The 19,000-nt window shown below is 44.6% G+C and overlaps 1 protein-coding gene across 3 annotated transcripts in view; it reads left to right on the forward strand.

Moving 5' to 3' along the window:
• The window catches only part of VPS13B (vacuolar protein sorting 13 homolog B), a 1,202,086-nt gene that overhangs the window by 1,166,189 nt on the left and 16,897 nt on the right, over nt 1–19,000 (forward strand). For all 3 annotated transcript variants that reach the window (XM_068237718.1, XM_068237719.1, XM_068237717.1), the window contains exon 59: nt 16,824–17,000. In XM_068237718.1, coding sequence (XP_068093819.1) covers nt 16,824–17,000 — 177 coding nt within the window. The remainder of the gene's footprint in view (nt 1–16,823; nt 17,001–19,000) is intronic.

Here is a 19,000-nt window from a genome sequence, read left to right on the forward strand (position 1 = left end):
GAAACAGAAGAGGCGTGATCATGACCAGAACCTCATCATGAATCAGAACCTTACAGATCTATCACCTGATCAAACTGATCGCATGTCGCTATACACAAGCAACTATAAACTTTATGCAGCTAGTACAGTACAACCTTAGATTGAGAGTAACTTGGTTTAAGAGCGCTTTGCAATACATGCAACATTTTTGTGAAATTTTTACTTGATATACAAGCAAAAAAGAAAGTATACGCTCCTCACGTCATCACAAGTAAGTTAATAGTTCTTCTCCCTTTGGCGCTACAGGATTATACTTAATTGTACTTAATCTGAGTGTAGGGACTGTGCAAAGTCACATTTCCAGGAAATCCTCAAAAGGAGGCAATTGTCATTGGATCAGTTCCTTATTAAAACTGGAGTTATTTCTCCTGCGCATTCACAGTACAACTGACCCAGCACTCGGACCACCCTCCCAGCTCTCACAAGATCCTGCATGCTTACTCACGTTTTACTAAGCAGCTGTGCCAGCTATACTGTGCATGCACAGTACAACTGACCCAGCTTTCAGACCACGCTCCCAGCTCCATGAGATCCCGGCATGCACGCTTACGTCACACTAAGCAGCTGTGGCAGCTATACTGTGCATGCACAGTACAACTGACCCAGCACTCGGACCACGCTCCCAGCTCTCACAAGATCCTGCATGCTTACTCACATTTTATTAAGCAGCTGTGCCAGCTATACTGTGCATGCACAGTACAACTGACCCAGCACTCAGACCACGCTCCCAGCTCTCACAAGATCCTGCATGCTTACTCACATTTTACTAAGCAGCTGTGCCAGCTATACTGTGCATGCACAGTACAACTGACCCAGCACTCGGACCACGCTCCCAGCTCTCACAAGATCCTGCATGCTTACTCACATTTTACTAAGCAGCTGTGCCAGCTATACTGTGCATGCACAGTACAGCTGACCCAGCTTTCAGACCACACTCCCAGCTCCACGAGATCCCAGCATGCACGCTTACGTCACACTAAGCAGCTGTAACAGCTATACTGTGCAAGCACAGTATAACCGACCCTGCACTCAGACCACGCTCCCAGCTCCACGGGATCCCGGCATGCACGCTTATGTCACACTAAGCAGCTGTAACAGCTATACTGTGCAAGCACAGTACAACCGACCCCGCACTCAGACCACGCTCCCAGCTGCACGAGATCCCGGCATGCACACTTACTACACTAAGCAGCTGTGGCAGCTATACTGTGCAAGCACAGTACAACCGACCCCGCACTAAGACCACGCTCCCAGCTGCACGAGATCCCGGCATGCACACTTACTACACTAAGCAGCTGTGGCAGCTATACTGTGCAAGCACAGTACAACCGACCCAGCACTCAGACCACGCTCCCAGCTGTCACGAGATCCCTGCATGTGCTCACTAAGTACCTGGGCCAGCTATACTGCGCATGTGCAGGAGAAATACATATGGGACACAGTTTGCAGATGAAAGCTTAGAAAGGGATTAATTACAAGCAGCAGTAGGGTTATGGAGGAGTTCTGACACTGCAGTAAATCTTTACTTTCTTGACAGTACATACCAATACGATTGTTTCAGCACTCTCTGTTCAGCTTGGTATTCCTTTAACCCTTTAGCAGCCAAGTGCTCCAGGCCAATTTATTTTAGCACATTTTTTTATTTCTTATTTGTGACATTTCTATACTTCTAATTAGCACTGCTGTAATGTGTATTTATGGCCACTTGTCACTAGGGAGCAGTGTGACACAATAACAGAGGACTTTATTTTCTGCTAGTAGAGAGAGATCAAAGCATTCCAAGAATTGGGGTCAAAAGCGGTGCACGTATCTCATATGAGATATTGAAGCTGCTAATGGGTTAAATTAGTTTTTTAAATTATTTAATTGAAGGCGCACTATGGCAAAAAATTATAAAATGTAAAATATGTGCGAACATAGACAAATAAGTACGTTTTTTCCAAAGTAAAATGAGCCATAAATTAATTTTCTCCTATGTTGCTGTCACTTACAGTAGGTAGTAGAAATCTAACAGAAGTGACAGGTTTTGGACTAGTCCATCTCTTTAAGGGGGATTCTCAGCAAGGATTTGTTTCTTTATAAAGATATTCCCTAAAAAGGATTTAAAGAAAACCTGAACTGAAACCTGAAATTAAAAGTCAAAATAAACATACACAAGTCATATTTACGTCCTGTGTAGTCTACTCCTCAATCTTTTTCTCCTCTCCCGCGTACTGTTTGTCCACTGTCATCAAGGGAATTCTCTGCCCTCCATTTTGAAAATGGCTATTACCCTATAACAGCTTCCTGGTCAGCACACTGTTAAATTGTAACATCGCCCACTTGAGCCATAGGGAAACATGGACATTACCTGGCACATTAGTTGTCCTCTCAGCTATAACTGACAGCAACTGATATATTTCAGTTCTGCCAAAATGTTTTCAGAAGGGATCATTGTCAAAAGAAAATGGTTAGCATCTGAGATGTACTGTTGGCAAGGTAACTATGTAACGTTCATTTGTTTATTTTAAATAATTTTACTCAGTACAGGTTCCCTTTAAACAATGATACTGGCCAGCTTCCCTGCTTGCTACGCAGTTTTTTGGCAGTTGGACAGTGCTTTTGAAAATAAATGAATCCCTCAGAATCCCCTATGAAGAGATGGACTAGTCCAAAACCTGTCGCTTCTGTCATTTCTACTACCTACTGTAAGTGACAGCAACATAGGAGAAAAGTAATTAATGACTCATTTTACTCTGGACAGAATGTACTTCTTATTTGTCTAAGTTTGCATATATTTTATATTTTACAATTTTTCGCCATAGTGCCCCTTTTAGAAAGTAAAAATAGTGCATTAAACAATTATGGAAAAATTAACAAATAAACAATATAGCCCACAGTAAATAAGATGAATAAAAGAATAAGAAGAGGTTACTTAACCACTTGAGGACCACAGTGGTAAACCCCCCTAAAGACCAGGCCAATTTTAACTAAAATGGCCACTGCAGCTTTAAGGCCAAGCTGCAGGGCCGCACAACAGAGCACACGAGTGATTTCCCCACCCTTTCCCCCCCACCAACAGAGCTCTCTGTTGGTGGGGTCTGATCGCCCCCTTCCCCCCCCCGTGTTTTTTTTTTGTTTGTTTAATATTTATTTCTGTGTTGTTTTTTTTAACAAAATGTACTTTTTTTTTTTCTTCTTCCCCTCCCTCCCTCTCTCCCTGCAGCGAGCCGATCGCTCTCTTGTCCCCCAGGGGGACAGCCGTCCCCAGTACTGCGCTGCAGCAGATCACAGCGCTGTACTTAGTGAAAAGACGGCGGTTTCGCCGTCTAACAGTCTACCGAGCGGCAACCGCTGCTCGGAGATTGAAGAGGGGACGGAGCTCTGCACCAAACCCCCCCCCCCCCCACCCCACCCGAGCAGGAGATGCGTGCGCAACCTGCGCGCGATCTCCTGCAAAAGAGAACCCCTTGATTTGACGCCTTAGGCGGTCCTGGGGCTTCCACCGCGGCCACGCCCATTGACGTTAGCCGGTCGGCAAGTAGTTAAAGGAGACTTATGACAAAAATAATATAAGCATTTATACTTACCTGGGCTTCCTTCAGCCCCCTTTAGGCCGCTAGCTCCCTCGCAATACTTGCAGGCCACTCTAAACCTCTGCTGGCCAGTCCACTCTTTTCCTCCAGTTGCCACCAGTCCCGCTGTACTGCGCATGCACTGTGCATGTTTACCCCATCGTGCTCCAAAAATGTCAGAAACACCTGATCTGCGGCATGCTTGTTCAGGGTCTATAGCTAAAAGTGTTAGAGGTAGAGGATCAGCAGGATAGCCAGGCAAGGCGACTGGTGCACCCATGCACTGCGATTGGAGGAGGAGACTGTGCCAGAGATTTGGAGTGTCTCGGGAGGATGGCGAGGAAGCCCACAGCCTAAAGGGGGCTGTAGGAAGCACCAGGTAAGTATAAATGCCTTTATTTTTTTGTCTCAGGTATACTTTAGGTTTCTGTCTGTCCTATGAGCTTTAAAGGACCTCTATTGCGAAAATTGTAAAATGTAAAATGCATGTCAACACATACAAAAAAAGAAGTACGTTTCCTCCAGAGTAAAATGAGCCATACATTACTTTTCTCCTATGTTGCTGTCACTTACAGTAGGTAGTAGAAATCTGACAGAACCGACAAGTTTTGGACTAGCCCATCTCTTCATGGGGGATTCTCATGGATTTTTAGTCGAAAGCACTTAGTGTATGGCAGTTGCTCTGTCTAGCTGCCATAAAACGGCTGCAGTGAACAGGGAGGCTGGCTAGCATAAATAAATCCTTTTCAGAGAAAGTCTTTATAAACAATAAACACCTTGCTTAGAATCCCCCATAAAGAGATGGACTGTTCCAAAACCTGTCGGTTCTTTCCGATTTCTACTAACTCCTGTATGTGACAGCAACATAGGAGAAAAGTAATTTATAGCTCATTTTATTCTGGAAGAAACATCCTTCTTATTTGTATATGTTTACATGTATTTTAAGTGTTACGATTTTCGTGATAGTGGTCCTTTGAGTCCTGTGGGAGAAAAGCACTTAACAAATGTTTTATCATTGTCACTATCTCTGCATTTTAGAACAGTGGGGCATTCTTAGATGTGTTACACCACATGATAAGCTGCCATGACACATCAGAGCGATCCCTTGTATAACCTGTAATTACAGACTGTCAAATGCTTACATCTACCTATTTTGCTACATTATCAAGGGGCCCATTCCGTAATGTTAGTAGGATGTACATGTCCTGCAGCTGGCCCCATAAGAAGTCACATTTCCTTCCGTACCTCATCGAAGCATGCTGGACCTTCTCTTGGTTCAGCTGATCAGTTGTTTGGCCAGCCGTTCAGAAGAAGTCCTATGAAGCCAGCCAAATAGAGCATAACTGGCCTTCCGGCAGCCGAGATCCTCCAGTGCACAGCCCGTATGCTAATGTGCGTTTATACCGGGGATCTCCGATAATGACATTTTTCAAGTGGTTTTCCATTAGAGTGAAGTGAGCTCCACGATTCTCATCAGTTATAGAGAAAAAGTATTTTAACACATCGCATAAAAGCCATTTTGGCTAGAAGTGAAGTAAACAATATTAGTGAAATATTCTGAGTTTAATATTCATCTCTTTCGCCAACCAATGGAACGCAAAGCCAAATTCTGTGTGCAAGTTTTTCCTTTCCAATTATTTGTTATTATGGGGGAGTTGAGTTTACTCCCTTGCGATGGCTCTTTATTACTTCGGTAAGAATTTCTTATTGTTGTTAATTGCACAAAGGGCATTATCTGTAATTGTGGGGTGTAGTGTTACCCAACCTGGACTTTCTTGGCTGGTCAGGATACTTGGCACTGGTTAATAAACGGGAATCTGCGGGATCCACGGGAATTCTGCTGGGAACACCCATACACCTCAGGTAGTGCCTAACTCCCCTGGTGGGCTGCTATCCTTAAAGGAGAACTGTAGTGAGAGGGATATGGAGGCAGCCATATTGATTTCCTTTTAAGCAATACCAGTTGCCTGGCTATCCTGCTGATCCTCTGCCTCTAATACTTTTAGCCATAGACCCTGAACAAGCATGCAGCAGATCAGGTGTTTCTGACATTTTTGTCATATCTGACAAAATTTACTGCATGCTTGTTTCTGGTGTGATTCTGCACGTAGATAGCTCAGCTGGGCTGCCAGGTAACTGGTATTGCTTACAAGGAAATCAATATGGCAGCCTCCACATCCCTCTCACTACAGTTCTCCTTTAACCCCTTATGGCTAGCTCTAGGTGGGCGACTAACCCTTAACACACCCCCCCCCCCCCTTACGCACACACACACAAATGTACGCGTACGCACACACATGCACGCACACGCGCATACACACACGCACACGTACACACACGTGCTCACACACGTGCTCACACACATGCGCACGCACACGTGCTCACACACATGCGCACGCACACATACGTTCACCCACGCACACATACGTTCACCCACGCACACATACGTTCACCCACGCACACATACGTTCACCCACGCACACATACGTTCACCCACGCACACACACGTGCACGCTCGTACACACACACGCACACACACACGTACACACACGTACACACACACGTACACACACACACACATGCACACGCACACACACACGTACACACACACGTACACGTACACACACGTACACACATACACACACACACGCACACACGTACACACACACGGACACACGCACACACACGTACACACGCGCACACACGTACATACACACACACGCACGCACAAACGCACACGTACACACACACACACGCACACACTCGTACACACACGTACACACACACGTGTACACACACACACACACACACACACACACACACACACACACACACACACGCGCGTACACACGTACACACGTACACACACGCATACACACACACGTGCACACACGCACACACGTACACACACACACACACACACGTACACACACACACACACACACACACGTACACACACACACACGTACACACACGTACACGTACACACACACACGTACACACACACACGTACACACACACACACACGTACACACACACACACGTACACACACACACACACGTACACACACACACACACGTACACACACACACACACACACACACACACACGTAAACACGCGCACACACGTACACACGTGTCAGTATTCTACTTCCTCATTAACGATCAATGTGGTCAGCGACATATTGCACCTGGGACGCGTGTGGGAGGTCACACAAGTACCCCACTTGCAATATGCTGGCAACCACGTGGGGCACCAATGTGGAAGAAGAATGCGGACACATCGGTGAACACTTGGGGAACGGCGTGAAACAGGTACAGTATTAATGCACAGGCACTGGGGGAGGTCCATCTAACAATTGGGGGGATGTGGCCGAGAGTGTCCATGGCATTTGTCGTTTGCAGTTATCACACACTGTTACCATTGTGCACTTGATCGAGCGATACGGCCTGAGATTTTCCAGCATGTCCAATTGATACATGCGGCCACTTTCGGCCCAAAATTAGATGCATCGTCAATCAGGCATGCTCTTGGTGGCACCGATTTTCTTCCAATCTGATAATAATTATCGAAACACATGGTCGATTGGCCGCCAAGTCAAGAGATGTATGGCCACCTGCAAAATTAGAGTAGGAGGAGAAGCGAGAGGAGAGCGAGCGAGGTGAAGTGGTCATCATTGGGGAAAAGCAGCTTGTTGTGCTGTGTGAGGAGTCTGACAGTGAGTGATGAGGAGGGAGGGAGAGAGAGCAGCAGTTTTTCATTTGACTTGCACAGTAGAAGGGAGGAGGTGGCACTGCTGTCCTGACTGAGGAGGAATAAAGTGGCTGAGGGTGAGCAGTTTGTTTGTCACAGACTCACAGCCAGCTAGTGTGCTATTGTGTTGAGCTGCGGCATGTCATGTGAGGATATTAAATGAAGCAGAGTAAAATGTTGGGTGCTGTGCGATCATTCCAAAAAGGGGGTGGGGGGATGATGGATTGGGGGCATCCTCACAAGTGTGTCTCAGGCAGCAAACAGTCTAGAACCGACCCTGGCTCTAGGCACCTGTAGCTACTTATGGCAGGCAAGGGAAGTAAGGGAGAAGTGAAAGCTGGGCCAGCCAGCACACTTGTGGTTGTAGGTTCATAGAGGGCAAAGTCTAGGACTTTGGCTACATCTAGATTTGCACTTACGGTGCCAATTAACAGTACAATGTTTAGTGAACGATTGTATTTTCTATCAGATTAGTCAGATCTAATTGTATGAAAACAGGGAAACTGGCGGACCTCGTTCAATCCTGAATGAACGATTGCATTATTAATTTTTTTTTTTTTTACCCTTTCCAATCCAATTTTTGGATCACCCATATACCCCCCCCCCACCCCCCCCCAGCACTTTATCTGGTGTGTGGGTGATTCAGGTGGTGCGGCGTCAGGGATCCAGCAGGTCTCCACTTTGTCCAGCACTTTGGTCCACATAGGGTGATGATGTGCTGGACCAGATCTGGCAGCAGCGCCCCTAGGGATCGAACACTGTTAATCCAGCGCAGGAGACTTGGGCGCAGCCGGTGCCACCATAGGCCATAATAGGAATTACGGCTATAGCAGCACACAGTGAGTAACTTTGGTGCTGTCAGAAGACGGAGCTGAAGTTACTTTTAAAACAAAATAATTCTGCTAATTATTTCATCCCCCACCATCCATGGCGGCCTGGAGGGGGAATAGTATATAACACGGCCAGGAACTTGTGCAGCAGCAGGATCAGCTATATACCAGCTGTATTCTACGCCCAAGTCTCCCAGCGCCGATACCTCTCATATGCTTAGTGATGACCCCATGCATTATAAATGACGTATTTCCTATATTGCTGTCACTTACAGTAGGTATTAAAATTCTGACAGGTTTTGGACTAATCCATCTCCTCATGGGGGTTTCTCAGTTATTGGTTTCTTTACAGAAGGCATTTACTAAACTGCAGTTGCTCAGTCCAACTGCCAAAATATCATGCAAATGAGTACGGAAGGCGGCTGACATCTTTGCATGGATCCTTTACACTGAGTACTTTTGTAAAGAATAAATGTAATATTTCCATGAGGCAACGGATTAGTTCAAAATCTGTCAGACCTATCTGCTTTTTATCACCTACTGTAACTGACAGCTACATAAGAAAAGATAATTTATAGTACATTTTACTCTGTGAGAAATGCACATTTTATATGTACAGTATAATATCTTTATAGTAAACTCCAAGGGACCAGTAAAAGTAGTTTACTATATCAGAAGTTTACTATATCAGAATTGGTCTTACATTGTATATTTATATAGATTAAATTGGTTGCACCTGGGGAAAGAGTTAAATATATCCAGAGGTTTACTATATCAGAGTTTGCTATAACGAGATTCTACTGTGCGCATGGTAAATTTTACAATTTTTTCGTGATGGTGGTCTTTTAAAGAACTAGTAAGTTAGAGTAACAGGTTTTATCATACATACAATTGCAACTGTTTTGCAAATAAAAAGAAAAGATGGTATTTAATCAATCCACATTACTAAAGAAGCCAACCTATCTGAATTATCTTATTGGAAATAGGATCGTTTGCTTCAAATCTAAAAATGTCCATAGTGTGATTTTTAGCAGACGGCAGTGTTGTGCATCAATCTATAGCAAGCAATCTGTTAGGAGTGTGCCTTCAGCGAGCATGCTGAGCTGCTAGCAGGTGGTTTCTGATTGGCTGCTCAGTGTTATTGCACAAGTCTGTGAGTGACTTATGTCTCCGGCAGAGCTGATGTGTGGCCTGACCATAATTAAAAGAAGGCGACCGTCAGAGATGTCTCATTTAGCTGTATATTAATACAAGAGCGTTCTGTGCTGTCAGTGGGTTTGATTTGTAACGTGACAGCAGTTTTCTCCCTCCTGATTGATTCTGTAGAGCGAGGAATGTGCTCCTTCGTTAGTTGTTTGCCCGGGTTCAGCTCATTTGTGGTCTGGGCTTTGTTGTTGTTGGCTGGCGGTGCGTGTTGACATACACAAGCATGTACTGGATGTACACATGTACTGTATCATGTTGTGCTTCATGTGGCACCAGCTGATCTCCCAGCTGCGGTCTTCCTCCCATGATCTCAAGGCTGCGAGATCAAAGTGACCAGAAGACATTCCTCGGCGAGAGGTCGCAAGAGATGACTCCGTACGGCTTTATAGACTTTCCTAATCTGCGGCACATTGGTCCTGAAATTGCAACCACAAACCTCAGAATGGTCCCCAGAGGAAGCGGGGAAATGTTACATGCCGGGCCAGAAATGCTGGAAGTGATTTACGTACTAGTGTATGATGATGTGGGCAGCGTCATGTGACAAGCCTGGCAAATTCCGTTCAAAGGTTCTGCTGAGGTTAACTTTTCCCATTGCTGTATGAAACCCCTGCTGCTCAAGACAGGCCCGGATTTACATCACTGGAACTTATAGAGAAAGATGTCCCGGCACCCTAGACTTCGCCCTCCATGTACCTGCAAATCCTCGCCAAACCGCACCGCAAGTGTGCTGGCTGGCCCAGCTGTAACTTCTCCCTTACTTCCCTTGCACATCATAGGGAGCTACAGGTGCCCCTTAATATTGAGGGTACTTCTGGCTACCTAATACTAAGTAGCTAGAGGTGCCCCCAAGTATTAGGTCAGTGTATTCATCAGTGTCATGTTTTGCTTCCCCCACAAGAGCACAGAGAAGCGATAAGGTTAGCCAAAATAAGACAGGAAACGGATCAAATGTGGCGTTTGCGCGAATGAGGGTAAACGATCATACCGATAGCTGTCTATTTATTTGAATGGACAGCGCTTAAGTGATGAACGCCACAGCTGTTGTTTAACGCCGGTCCAGCACCTGTCTTACTATGGAGGAGCTTCAGGCCAGGAGGTCAGTGGAAATCCAAAGTGATTTGTAAACCTGTACTAGACCTTTTGAAAAATATTCCCGACCAAATGGGCTAGTTCAGTCCCCAGGTGCATCAGCAAGTCCTGAGCATGCATGATCCTGTCGCTCCAGAAGACCTGACATTTAGGAGGTCATGTTGACCCAGTTATCTAGTCGTCACGTCATTTGTCAAAGTCCTACAGATCTTTACGCCTGCTCATTTTTCCTGGTCTAAGCTCATCACCTTCAAGAACTGTGATTGTTAATTGCTGCCTAATACACCTCACCGCTTTGCAAGCTCTGTAGTACTGGTCCAAGCCCTATGCTATAGAGCCATATTAATCCATGCCATGCACTGATGAGGACCAACAGTCCTAAACTCACTATATGTGTGTTGGATTGATGTGGCTCTGTAAAATTTAATGTAAAATTAGCTACAGGCTCACTATACACCAGCAGTTAATGGGAAACCATAATTGCTCACTTATAAAGCTTAATTATTACAAATACTTCCTGTTTTAAGAAGGAAAAGTTATATTTAGCCTGTGAGGGGTAAGTGGCTTTGGCTCACCTCCCTTCGCCTGGCTCGCTGTATGGTATCCGTGTTGTGCCAAAATCAATTCCGGGTGCAACTCTTGTTGTACTTGGCAAAATAAACATGATTCTGATTTAGCATCGCTTGACAAATGCCATTGCAATGAGATAATCTATGTAACTCACTTCAACTGTCCGTGCTTTTAAATGTGACTAATTGGCCTGCAAATAAATTCCTCTTCTATTGATCAGTAATGGCTACCGTAGTGCACACTGCTGCAATTTTTAGGTGATTTCAGCACTTAACTAATCACTGGCGATCAGCAAACCACTGTGACAATGTAATCCAATGGAAGTGTTCTTACTGCAGCGATTTGATTTCCCCCCAGTGCATACGCGGTGCATGTATGAAGATACAAACCGGGGACCTAGCGCTGCTAGGCGAGATTGCTAAACTACCGTGTTACATATGGTCCAGCAAGCTCATGGTGAACCAGAACTCCTAGGAGTGTGTAAGGGGCTAAAAGGACCAAAAAGCCCTCTAACCAAAATGTTATGCAAAACAGAAATTTGGCTTCTTGGATCAGCAGTGATGCATTGTGGGGCACATCGTATACTACCTCCAATCTGAATAATTGCAAATACCTTCAGTTCTAAGAAGGCAAATTACTGTTTTGCATAGTATTTTAGTGAGATGGCTTTTTGGTCCTTACACACTCCTAGGAAGTTCTGGTTCACCATAAGGTTACGGAGCAAACTTTACCTTTAATGAGAAACCATGACCAAGAATTGAACTTCCTCCCAATCAGTAGCTGATACCCCCTTTTACATGTGAAATCTTTTCCTTTTCACAAAATGATCATCAGGGGGCACTGTATGGCTGATATTGTGGTGAATCCCCTCCCACAGTGTGATGTCAGGACCATGGTCCTGACAGTTTCCTGTCTGTGAACCTCACTGCATTGTGGGAAATAACAGCTGTTTACAGCTGGGTCCGACTGTCAAAAAAAGCAAGCAGCATCTCCTTCCACTGACATCAATTGTCAGTAAATTGCAGGATGTAAATTAGGGAGAGGAAAGATTTTACAATGGGAAAACACTGACTAAATCATTTATACATAATTATTGTAAAAATGAAGCACTTTTTTATTACATTATTTTCACTGGTGTTCCTCTTTAAAGCAGGAAGGCATAACACTTTGGTGAGCACATTTACAAATGGCCACAGAGTATATAATTTGGGTGTCAGATTGTCTCGCACAGACACACCTGAGTGGTGACGCTCTCCATCCATTTCTCCCTCAAGTATGAATGCACAAATCCAACTGCATACATATAAAATGTACAGTACACATATTTTGTGTACACAGCGAAGTCCAGTGCCGACCTTCAATATGTTTATTGCCAGCACTACATTTCAGCTATGAGGTTTTAATTCGTATCTGTTTTGATCTCTGTGATGCTCTTTTCACTGGTGTTTTTTTATGCACCTCCTGCCTAATCCTCACATTCCACCCTTCTGTGACAGCAAACCTCCTTCTCCTTCCTCACATTCCACCCTTCTGTGACAGCAAACCTCCTTCTCCATCCTTGAGAAAACTTGAGGTTAACTCATGGATGGCCCTACCATGATGCATCATGTGATTCAGGGAAGCCGACTTTAGGGGGCAGCACTCATCTGATCTTTTTCAATCTCTCCCTCTGCTCTGCCTGACTCATGGAGCACAGAGCTTGCCTGCTGTCTAACTCTATAACTCAACCCTTAGTTGTTACCTTACGGATATCATTTACCATCTTTGTTTTGTATTCAGAGCTGGCTCTCAATCCATTCCGCCATTATCCTCCGAGTTGCTGGACTCTACAATTAAAGCAGATGGTGTACCTAAATGTTGGAGCTAAGCCAGTTGTTTTGCTCCATCCTCTGGCAGTGTACTATTATTCAATAAGATTTGCTTATTGGCATTCAAATCCTTTCACAAACTGCGCCCTGGAAAGGTTTGTTGCAACTGCATCACACCTCACACCAACTTAGATCAAAAGGATCTAATAACTTGGTCACCTCCAGCATACATCTCAAAACCTTTGGAGCCAGAGGCTTTTGTCATGCTGCCCCTACACTTTCGAACACCTTGCCACACCCAATCAGGACATCTCCATCCCTGGAAGCATTTAAGTCCAAACTGAAAGCCACCTTTTTAGTATGGCATTTATGAACACCTGACTATGTCCTCTGTAACACAGGCCACCTGACAACTATATATTGATCTTGAGACATACAAGTCCTATGGGAGAAAGGCGCTTTACAAATGTTATTGTATTTTTTAACATTCATCTCACACTCTCCTCCCTGATCTCCACTGAATTACAGTTACCCAGGAACTGCTCTGAAAAAGACAGTGAACAGGTTAGAGACAAAATGGAACACCTTCTGTTCCTGGGCAGCATACTGTGACTATAGTGCTATCACTAATGTGATGCAACACTTCTCTGTCAATGTACAATACAGAATGTATGTACCATGGACAGTGCAGACTACACACATACATGCTATTTTCCAAAAGCAGCAGGAGGTAATACACTTTAGTAATGAGGCATCTTTTTTTTGCCAGGCATGTTCAAAGCGTCTCTCTGATAGAGCTGCCATGACTTTCGCACGGTTTAGCGTTCAGAAACTTTTAATAGAACGTTGACTAGTCTCATGGAAAGATTCCATTTCGCATTGTTCTGCCCAGATCACTAAAGGGAGTTTAAGTGTGAAAACTAACATTACATTTTGGCAGAGCCGTTTTTCCTCGTTGTTCTGACCTGAATCTACAGCCAGGACTCCGGAGAAAGCCTGCGATGAGATCTCCTTTGTAGTCCGTTATCTGTCTCCCGGGTCAGTGTAGGCCCAGTGCACCACTAAGCCCCCCTATTATAGCCGATATGTAGAAGACATAAGCAGGAACCACATTCAGTACTGAGTGATAAACCAAGAAACCTGTGAGAAAGTTCTCTTCTTCTCCCTTCCATTTATGAAGCCCTCACGTAGCTCCACGTATATCATCCAAAGCAAACAGCGACCGTGGATTCCCCATACATGTCCACAGCCGTGATGCAAAACGAGAAGTATTTCTGTGTTATTGGAGATAGCAGGCCTGGCCATGGCAGTGACAGCTTCTTGAATGTCACCTTCCACTACAGAAAGCTTTTTAAATCCCGCAGCGCAGAATTTCTGCAGAAAAACAAGACGACGGGAATAAAAAGCAATATCTTTAAATTGTTTTCAGTGACTAGTTGCCTCATGGTAAAGTTAATATAGCCTCGGTCAGTCCAGAGCAATTAAGTGTTTCAGTCCTTCACTCAGGGCGATCGTGTTTCATGAGCTATATTGTTTTTTGTGAACAACAAAGACCTGTAAAGGCAGGAGGAGATATGTCATGTATTGGCTGTTGGAAGTTACTATTCTCTGACTCGAGGGAGGGATGAATCATGCTGTTTCCTGACAGGCAGGCAGGACACTTTCCAAAAGCACAATCAAGGATATCCATACACCACCGGCTGCACAGGGGCAGCTATCTGCAGAGTTTAAAAGCCAGTAGGTGGAATGGACTAAGTCGACGTAAATAAAGTGTGGTACGACGACCCTCTGAATTGTTACTGTGCATTGAAATTGATAACACAAATTGTTTAAACTGATTGCCTAATTCCAAGTAGGTCCTTCTGTCACCAAGCAGCGCTGGTGGCGTATGGACTTCAGAAAGCTATGGTGGTGTATGGACTTCAGAAAGCTCTGGTGAAGTATAGACTTCAGAAAGCTCTGGTGGTGTATGGACTTCAGAAAGCTCTGGTGGTGTATCGATTTCAGAAAGCTCTAGTGGTGTATAGACTTCAGAAAGCTCTGGTGGTAAATGGACTTCAGAAAGCTCTGGTAGTGTATAGACTTCAGAAAGCTCTGGTGGTAAATGGACTTCAGAAAGCTCTGGTGGTGTATGGACTTCAGAGAGCTCTGGTGGTGTATAGACTTCAGAAAGCTCTGGTGGTGTATGGACTTTGGAAAGCTCTGGTGGTGTATGGACTTCAGAAAGCTCTGGTGGTGTATGGACTTCAGAAAGCTCTGGTGGTGTATGGACATCAGAAAGCTCTGGTGGTGTATGGACATCAGAAAGCTCTGGTGGTGTATGAACTTCAGAAAGCTCTGGTGGTGTATGGACATCAGAGAGCTCTGGTGGTGTATGGACATCAGAAAGCTCTGGTGGTGTATGGACATCAGAGAGCTCTGGTGGTGTATGAACTTCAGAAAGCTCTCGTGGTGTATGGACTTCAGAGAGCTCTGGTGGTGTATGGACTTCAGAGAGCTCTGGTGGTGTATGGACATCAGAAAGCTCTGGTGGTGTATGGACTTCAGAAAGCTCTGGTGGTGTATGGACTTCAGAAAGCTCTGGTGGTCTATGGACTGAATGCTACCCCCACCAAATCTTGCTAAATAAAACAGGTGACCATCAGCGGTGAGCAATAACTGCTATCTTGCCTGGAGCCTCATTTCATCTTAATCTATTTCTGGCCTGGTCACAGCAATTGTTCCTATACTGTCACTTATAACAGTCAGAGTTACCAATTGCCCAGCAAGCTCATGGTGAACCAGAACTCCTAGGAGTGTGTAAGGGGCTGAAAGGGATCAAAAGCATCTTTACTAAAATGTTATGCATAACAGACAAGGACGGTCGTGTCAAGCAATAGTTAAAGGGAATCTGAAGTGAAAATAAACTTATATAATGAATTGTATGTGTAGTACAGATAAGAAATAGAACATTAGTAGCAAAGAAAAGTCTCATATTGTTTCCCATACAGGAAGAGCTAAGAAACTTCAGTTGTTATCTATGCAAAAGAGCTTCTTTGAGCTTTCCAAACCAGCTTGAGTCAGAGACGGTCCTATTGTTTAAAACACTTATACATCAAAGAAACAGTGAAAAGAAGCTGTTAGATAAGGTTTTACCGCAGGGAAGTTCAAAGGGCCATTAGCCCTGCTCTGTTTCATAGTTTAAAATACAGAGTGTGGTTTGTAAATTGCAAATATGACAGTATGATGCAAAGTTATAAAGTAAAAAAAGCTATATAACTGAAAATAGAAATATGAGACTCTTTTCTTTGCCACTAATGTTCTATTAATTATCTGTACAATTCATTATATTATAAGGTCTTTTTTTTCGCTTCAGTGTCACTTTAATGTGGTATAATTTAAAATAGCAGAGACTTGAAAATGTTGTTGTTCAGTTGCTCTTCAGTATGGTGAGTCTGACTCTTTGTGACCTCACAGACCACAGCACACCGGACACTCTTTCCTCTACTGCCGTACGATACTTGTCTAAGCTCATGTGTGTTGCTTCCATGATGCTATCTAGCCATGTCATCCTCTGCCGTCCCCCTCATCCTTTTCCCTTCAATCTTTCCCAGCATTGGGGTCTTCTCCAATGAATCCAGGAATCCTATACATCGGGAGACTGAGGCACATAGGTGTCTGCTGCACATGTAGGAGAGGGCTGCACATTGAATGGGGGCAGAGCTGCTGCACATGGCGGGTTGCACTGGACATTGAATAGGGTGCAGCACAATGGGAACTGGTGGACTGGGTGTGGGGGAGGGAGGGGGCAAAGGTAAGCACTAGTGACAGGAGGAGAGGAATATGAAAAACGTGAACCATTCTCTTTGGAAATGTAACTCGTATCTCATGTCTGAACGATATATACAGTAACATATCATGCTTATTACAGGAGCGAGGAGCTGCTGGAAGAGACTGTTGTGTTAAGTGTGTCATGTGTTGCTGTTTCTCCAGGTGCCATAGCCGGCATTGTAGACCAGCCCATGCAGAACTTTCAGAAGACCTCTGAGGCTCAGGCATCTGCCGGACACAAAGCTAAAGGTGTCATCTCTGGCGTGGGAAAGGGGATTGTGGGCGTCTTTACCAAGCCCATCGGAGGAGCAGCTGAGTTGGTGTCGCAGACAGGATATGGTGAGTGGCACCTGAATATCACTGGCATAAATAGATTCAATTACCCAGCTTGTGTGGACGAGGCTAAAAGTCATTTTTATTAGTCATATTCCAGGTTTATTGAGGAAAATAGTACCATATTTTTCGAACTATAAGGCTCTCCTGACCATAAGAGGCACCTAGGTTTAGAGGACAAAAACCAGGGGAAATTTTTTTTATACTAAACCTGGTGCATCCATGGTGAAGGGACATCTTTTGGATTATGCCCCATTTGTACCTCATGCCCCCTTGTACCTTTTGTGTCTCCCTGTGTCCCCCTCTGTCCCCCTTTTGTCCTCCTTTGTCCTCATCTATGCCCCTTTGTGTCTCCCTTGTGTCCTCCTCTATGCCCCTTGTGTCCTCCTTTGTCCTCATCTATGCCCCTTTTTGTCTCCCTTGTGTCCTCCTCTATGCCCCTTAGTTTCTCCCTTGTGTCCTCCTCTATATATGCCCCTTTGTGTCTCCCTTGTTTCCTCCTCTATATATGCCCCTTTGTGTCTCCCTTGTGTCCTCCTCTATGCCCCTTTGTGTCTTCCATTTGTCCTCCGGGTTGGAGGTTTGTATTGGCAGGCATTTACAAGTCAGGAACTCCCTGCATTTGGACTATAAGACGCAATTACTTTTTTCCCCACTTTTGGGGTAGAAAAAGTGAGTCTAATAGTCCAAAAAATACAGTAATTCCTCCAAGTTATTTCACTAATTACTTATGGGAATATGAGACATTCTGTGTACCAAACCATACTCCAAACAGTGTGTGCTGTTGCTATAGTTATTTAAAAAAGGAAATGTGAACTTCCTGCCTATCATAGGAATTTCTAGCTGGCTGCAAACTGAAGTGCAAAGATAATTCGAATAGCATTTATTAACTACTTCCTGACCGTGTCATGCTGATGGGCGTTGCCACGACGGCAGCCCCAGGACTGCCTAACGCTGATCGGCGTAACGCCCTGGGGCTTCAGTTTGCAGGAGATCGCGCAGAGGCAGGCTGCGCGCGCATCTCCTGCTTGGTAGCCGTCCAATTGGGGTGTACAACGCTACGATCTACAGCAGCACAGTACTGGGAACAGCCATGGGAACAGCCATGTGCCCCCTCCAGAGGCACAGAGGTGATCGGCTGTCATAGGCTGAAGCCTATGACAGCTGATCACGGGGATTGGCTGGCGGGGGAGAGAGGGAGGGGGGCGTACAATAGTTTAAAAAAACAAAACATTTTTTTATAAAAAAAAATAGACAAACATAAACAAACAAGCAAACATTGAGGAAGCAATCAGACCCCACCAACAGAGAGCTCTGTTGGTGGGGAGAAAAGGGGGGAGAATCACTTTTGTGCTGTGTCGTGTGGCCCTGCAGCTTATTAAAGCTACAGTGGCCAATTTAATGAAAAATGTCCTGGTCTTTAGGGCGGGTTTAACACTGCAGTCCTCAAGTGGTTAAAGAGAGTTACATAAATCTGATATTTAATGTAGCGTTTTAAAGAAAAGCATAGTAGCCCTTAAAAGTTTTAGTCCAAAATGTTTTCATGTTCTTAGATTCCCATACGAGACACAAATGTTACAGTAGATCTGCGTAGACAGCTGCAGAACTCGTTTTTACCTTCCTAGAGTGGTGTAGAGATCACTATAGCAGCCATAGCAGCTGATATAGGGTCCATAGCCAATGATTGGCAGCGATAAAAGGGGTCTTAGAGGGCAATGGAGACCTTTTTTAAAAAAACGCTCAGACAGCACTGATGGTCAGGAAAGTGATCACAGTGTGTCTCAAGCCTTAGAGCATTCTGGGAGACCAGCTATGTTTTTGTACTGGCTTCAGAATGCTCAGCAACCAAGCATTCCACAGAGATCACCTGCCAGTACTAAAGATGTCGCTGCCTGTGAAAAATTGCAGAAAGTAAATCAAAGAAAGAAAACATTTTACAATGGGCAAACACTAACTAAAACATTTATTAATTACCATTGTAAAAAAAATAAAAATAAGCAATTTTG

The sequence above is a fragment of the Hyperolius riggenbachi genome, chromosome 5, assembly GCF_040937935.1.
Source record: "Hyperolius riggenbachi isolate aHypRig1 chromosome 5, aHypRig1.pri, whole genome shotgun sequence".
In the NCBI taxonomy this organism is placed as follows: Eukaryota; Metazoa; Chordata; class Amphibia; order Anura; family Hyperoliidae; genus Hyperolius; species Hyperolius riggenbachi.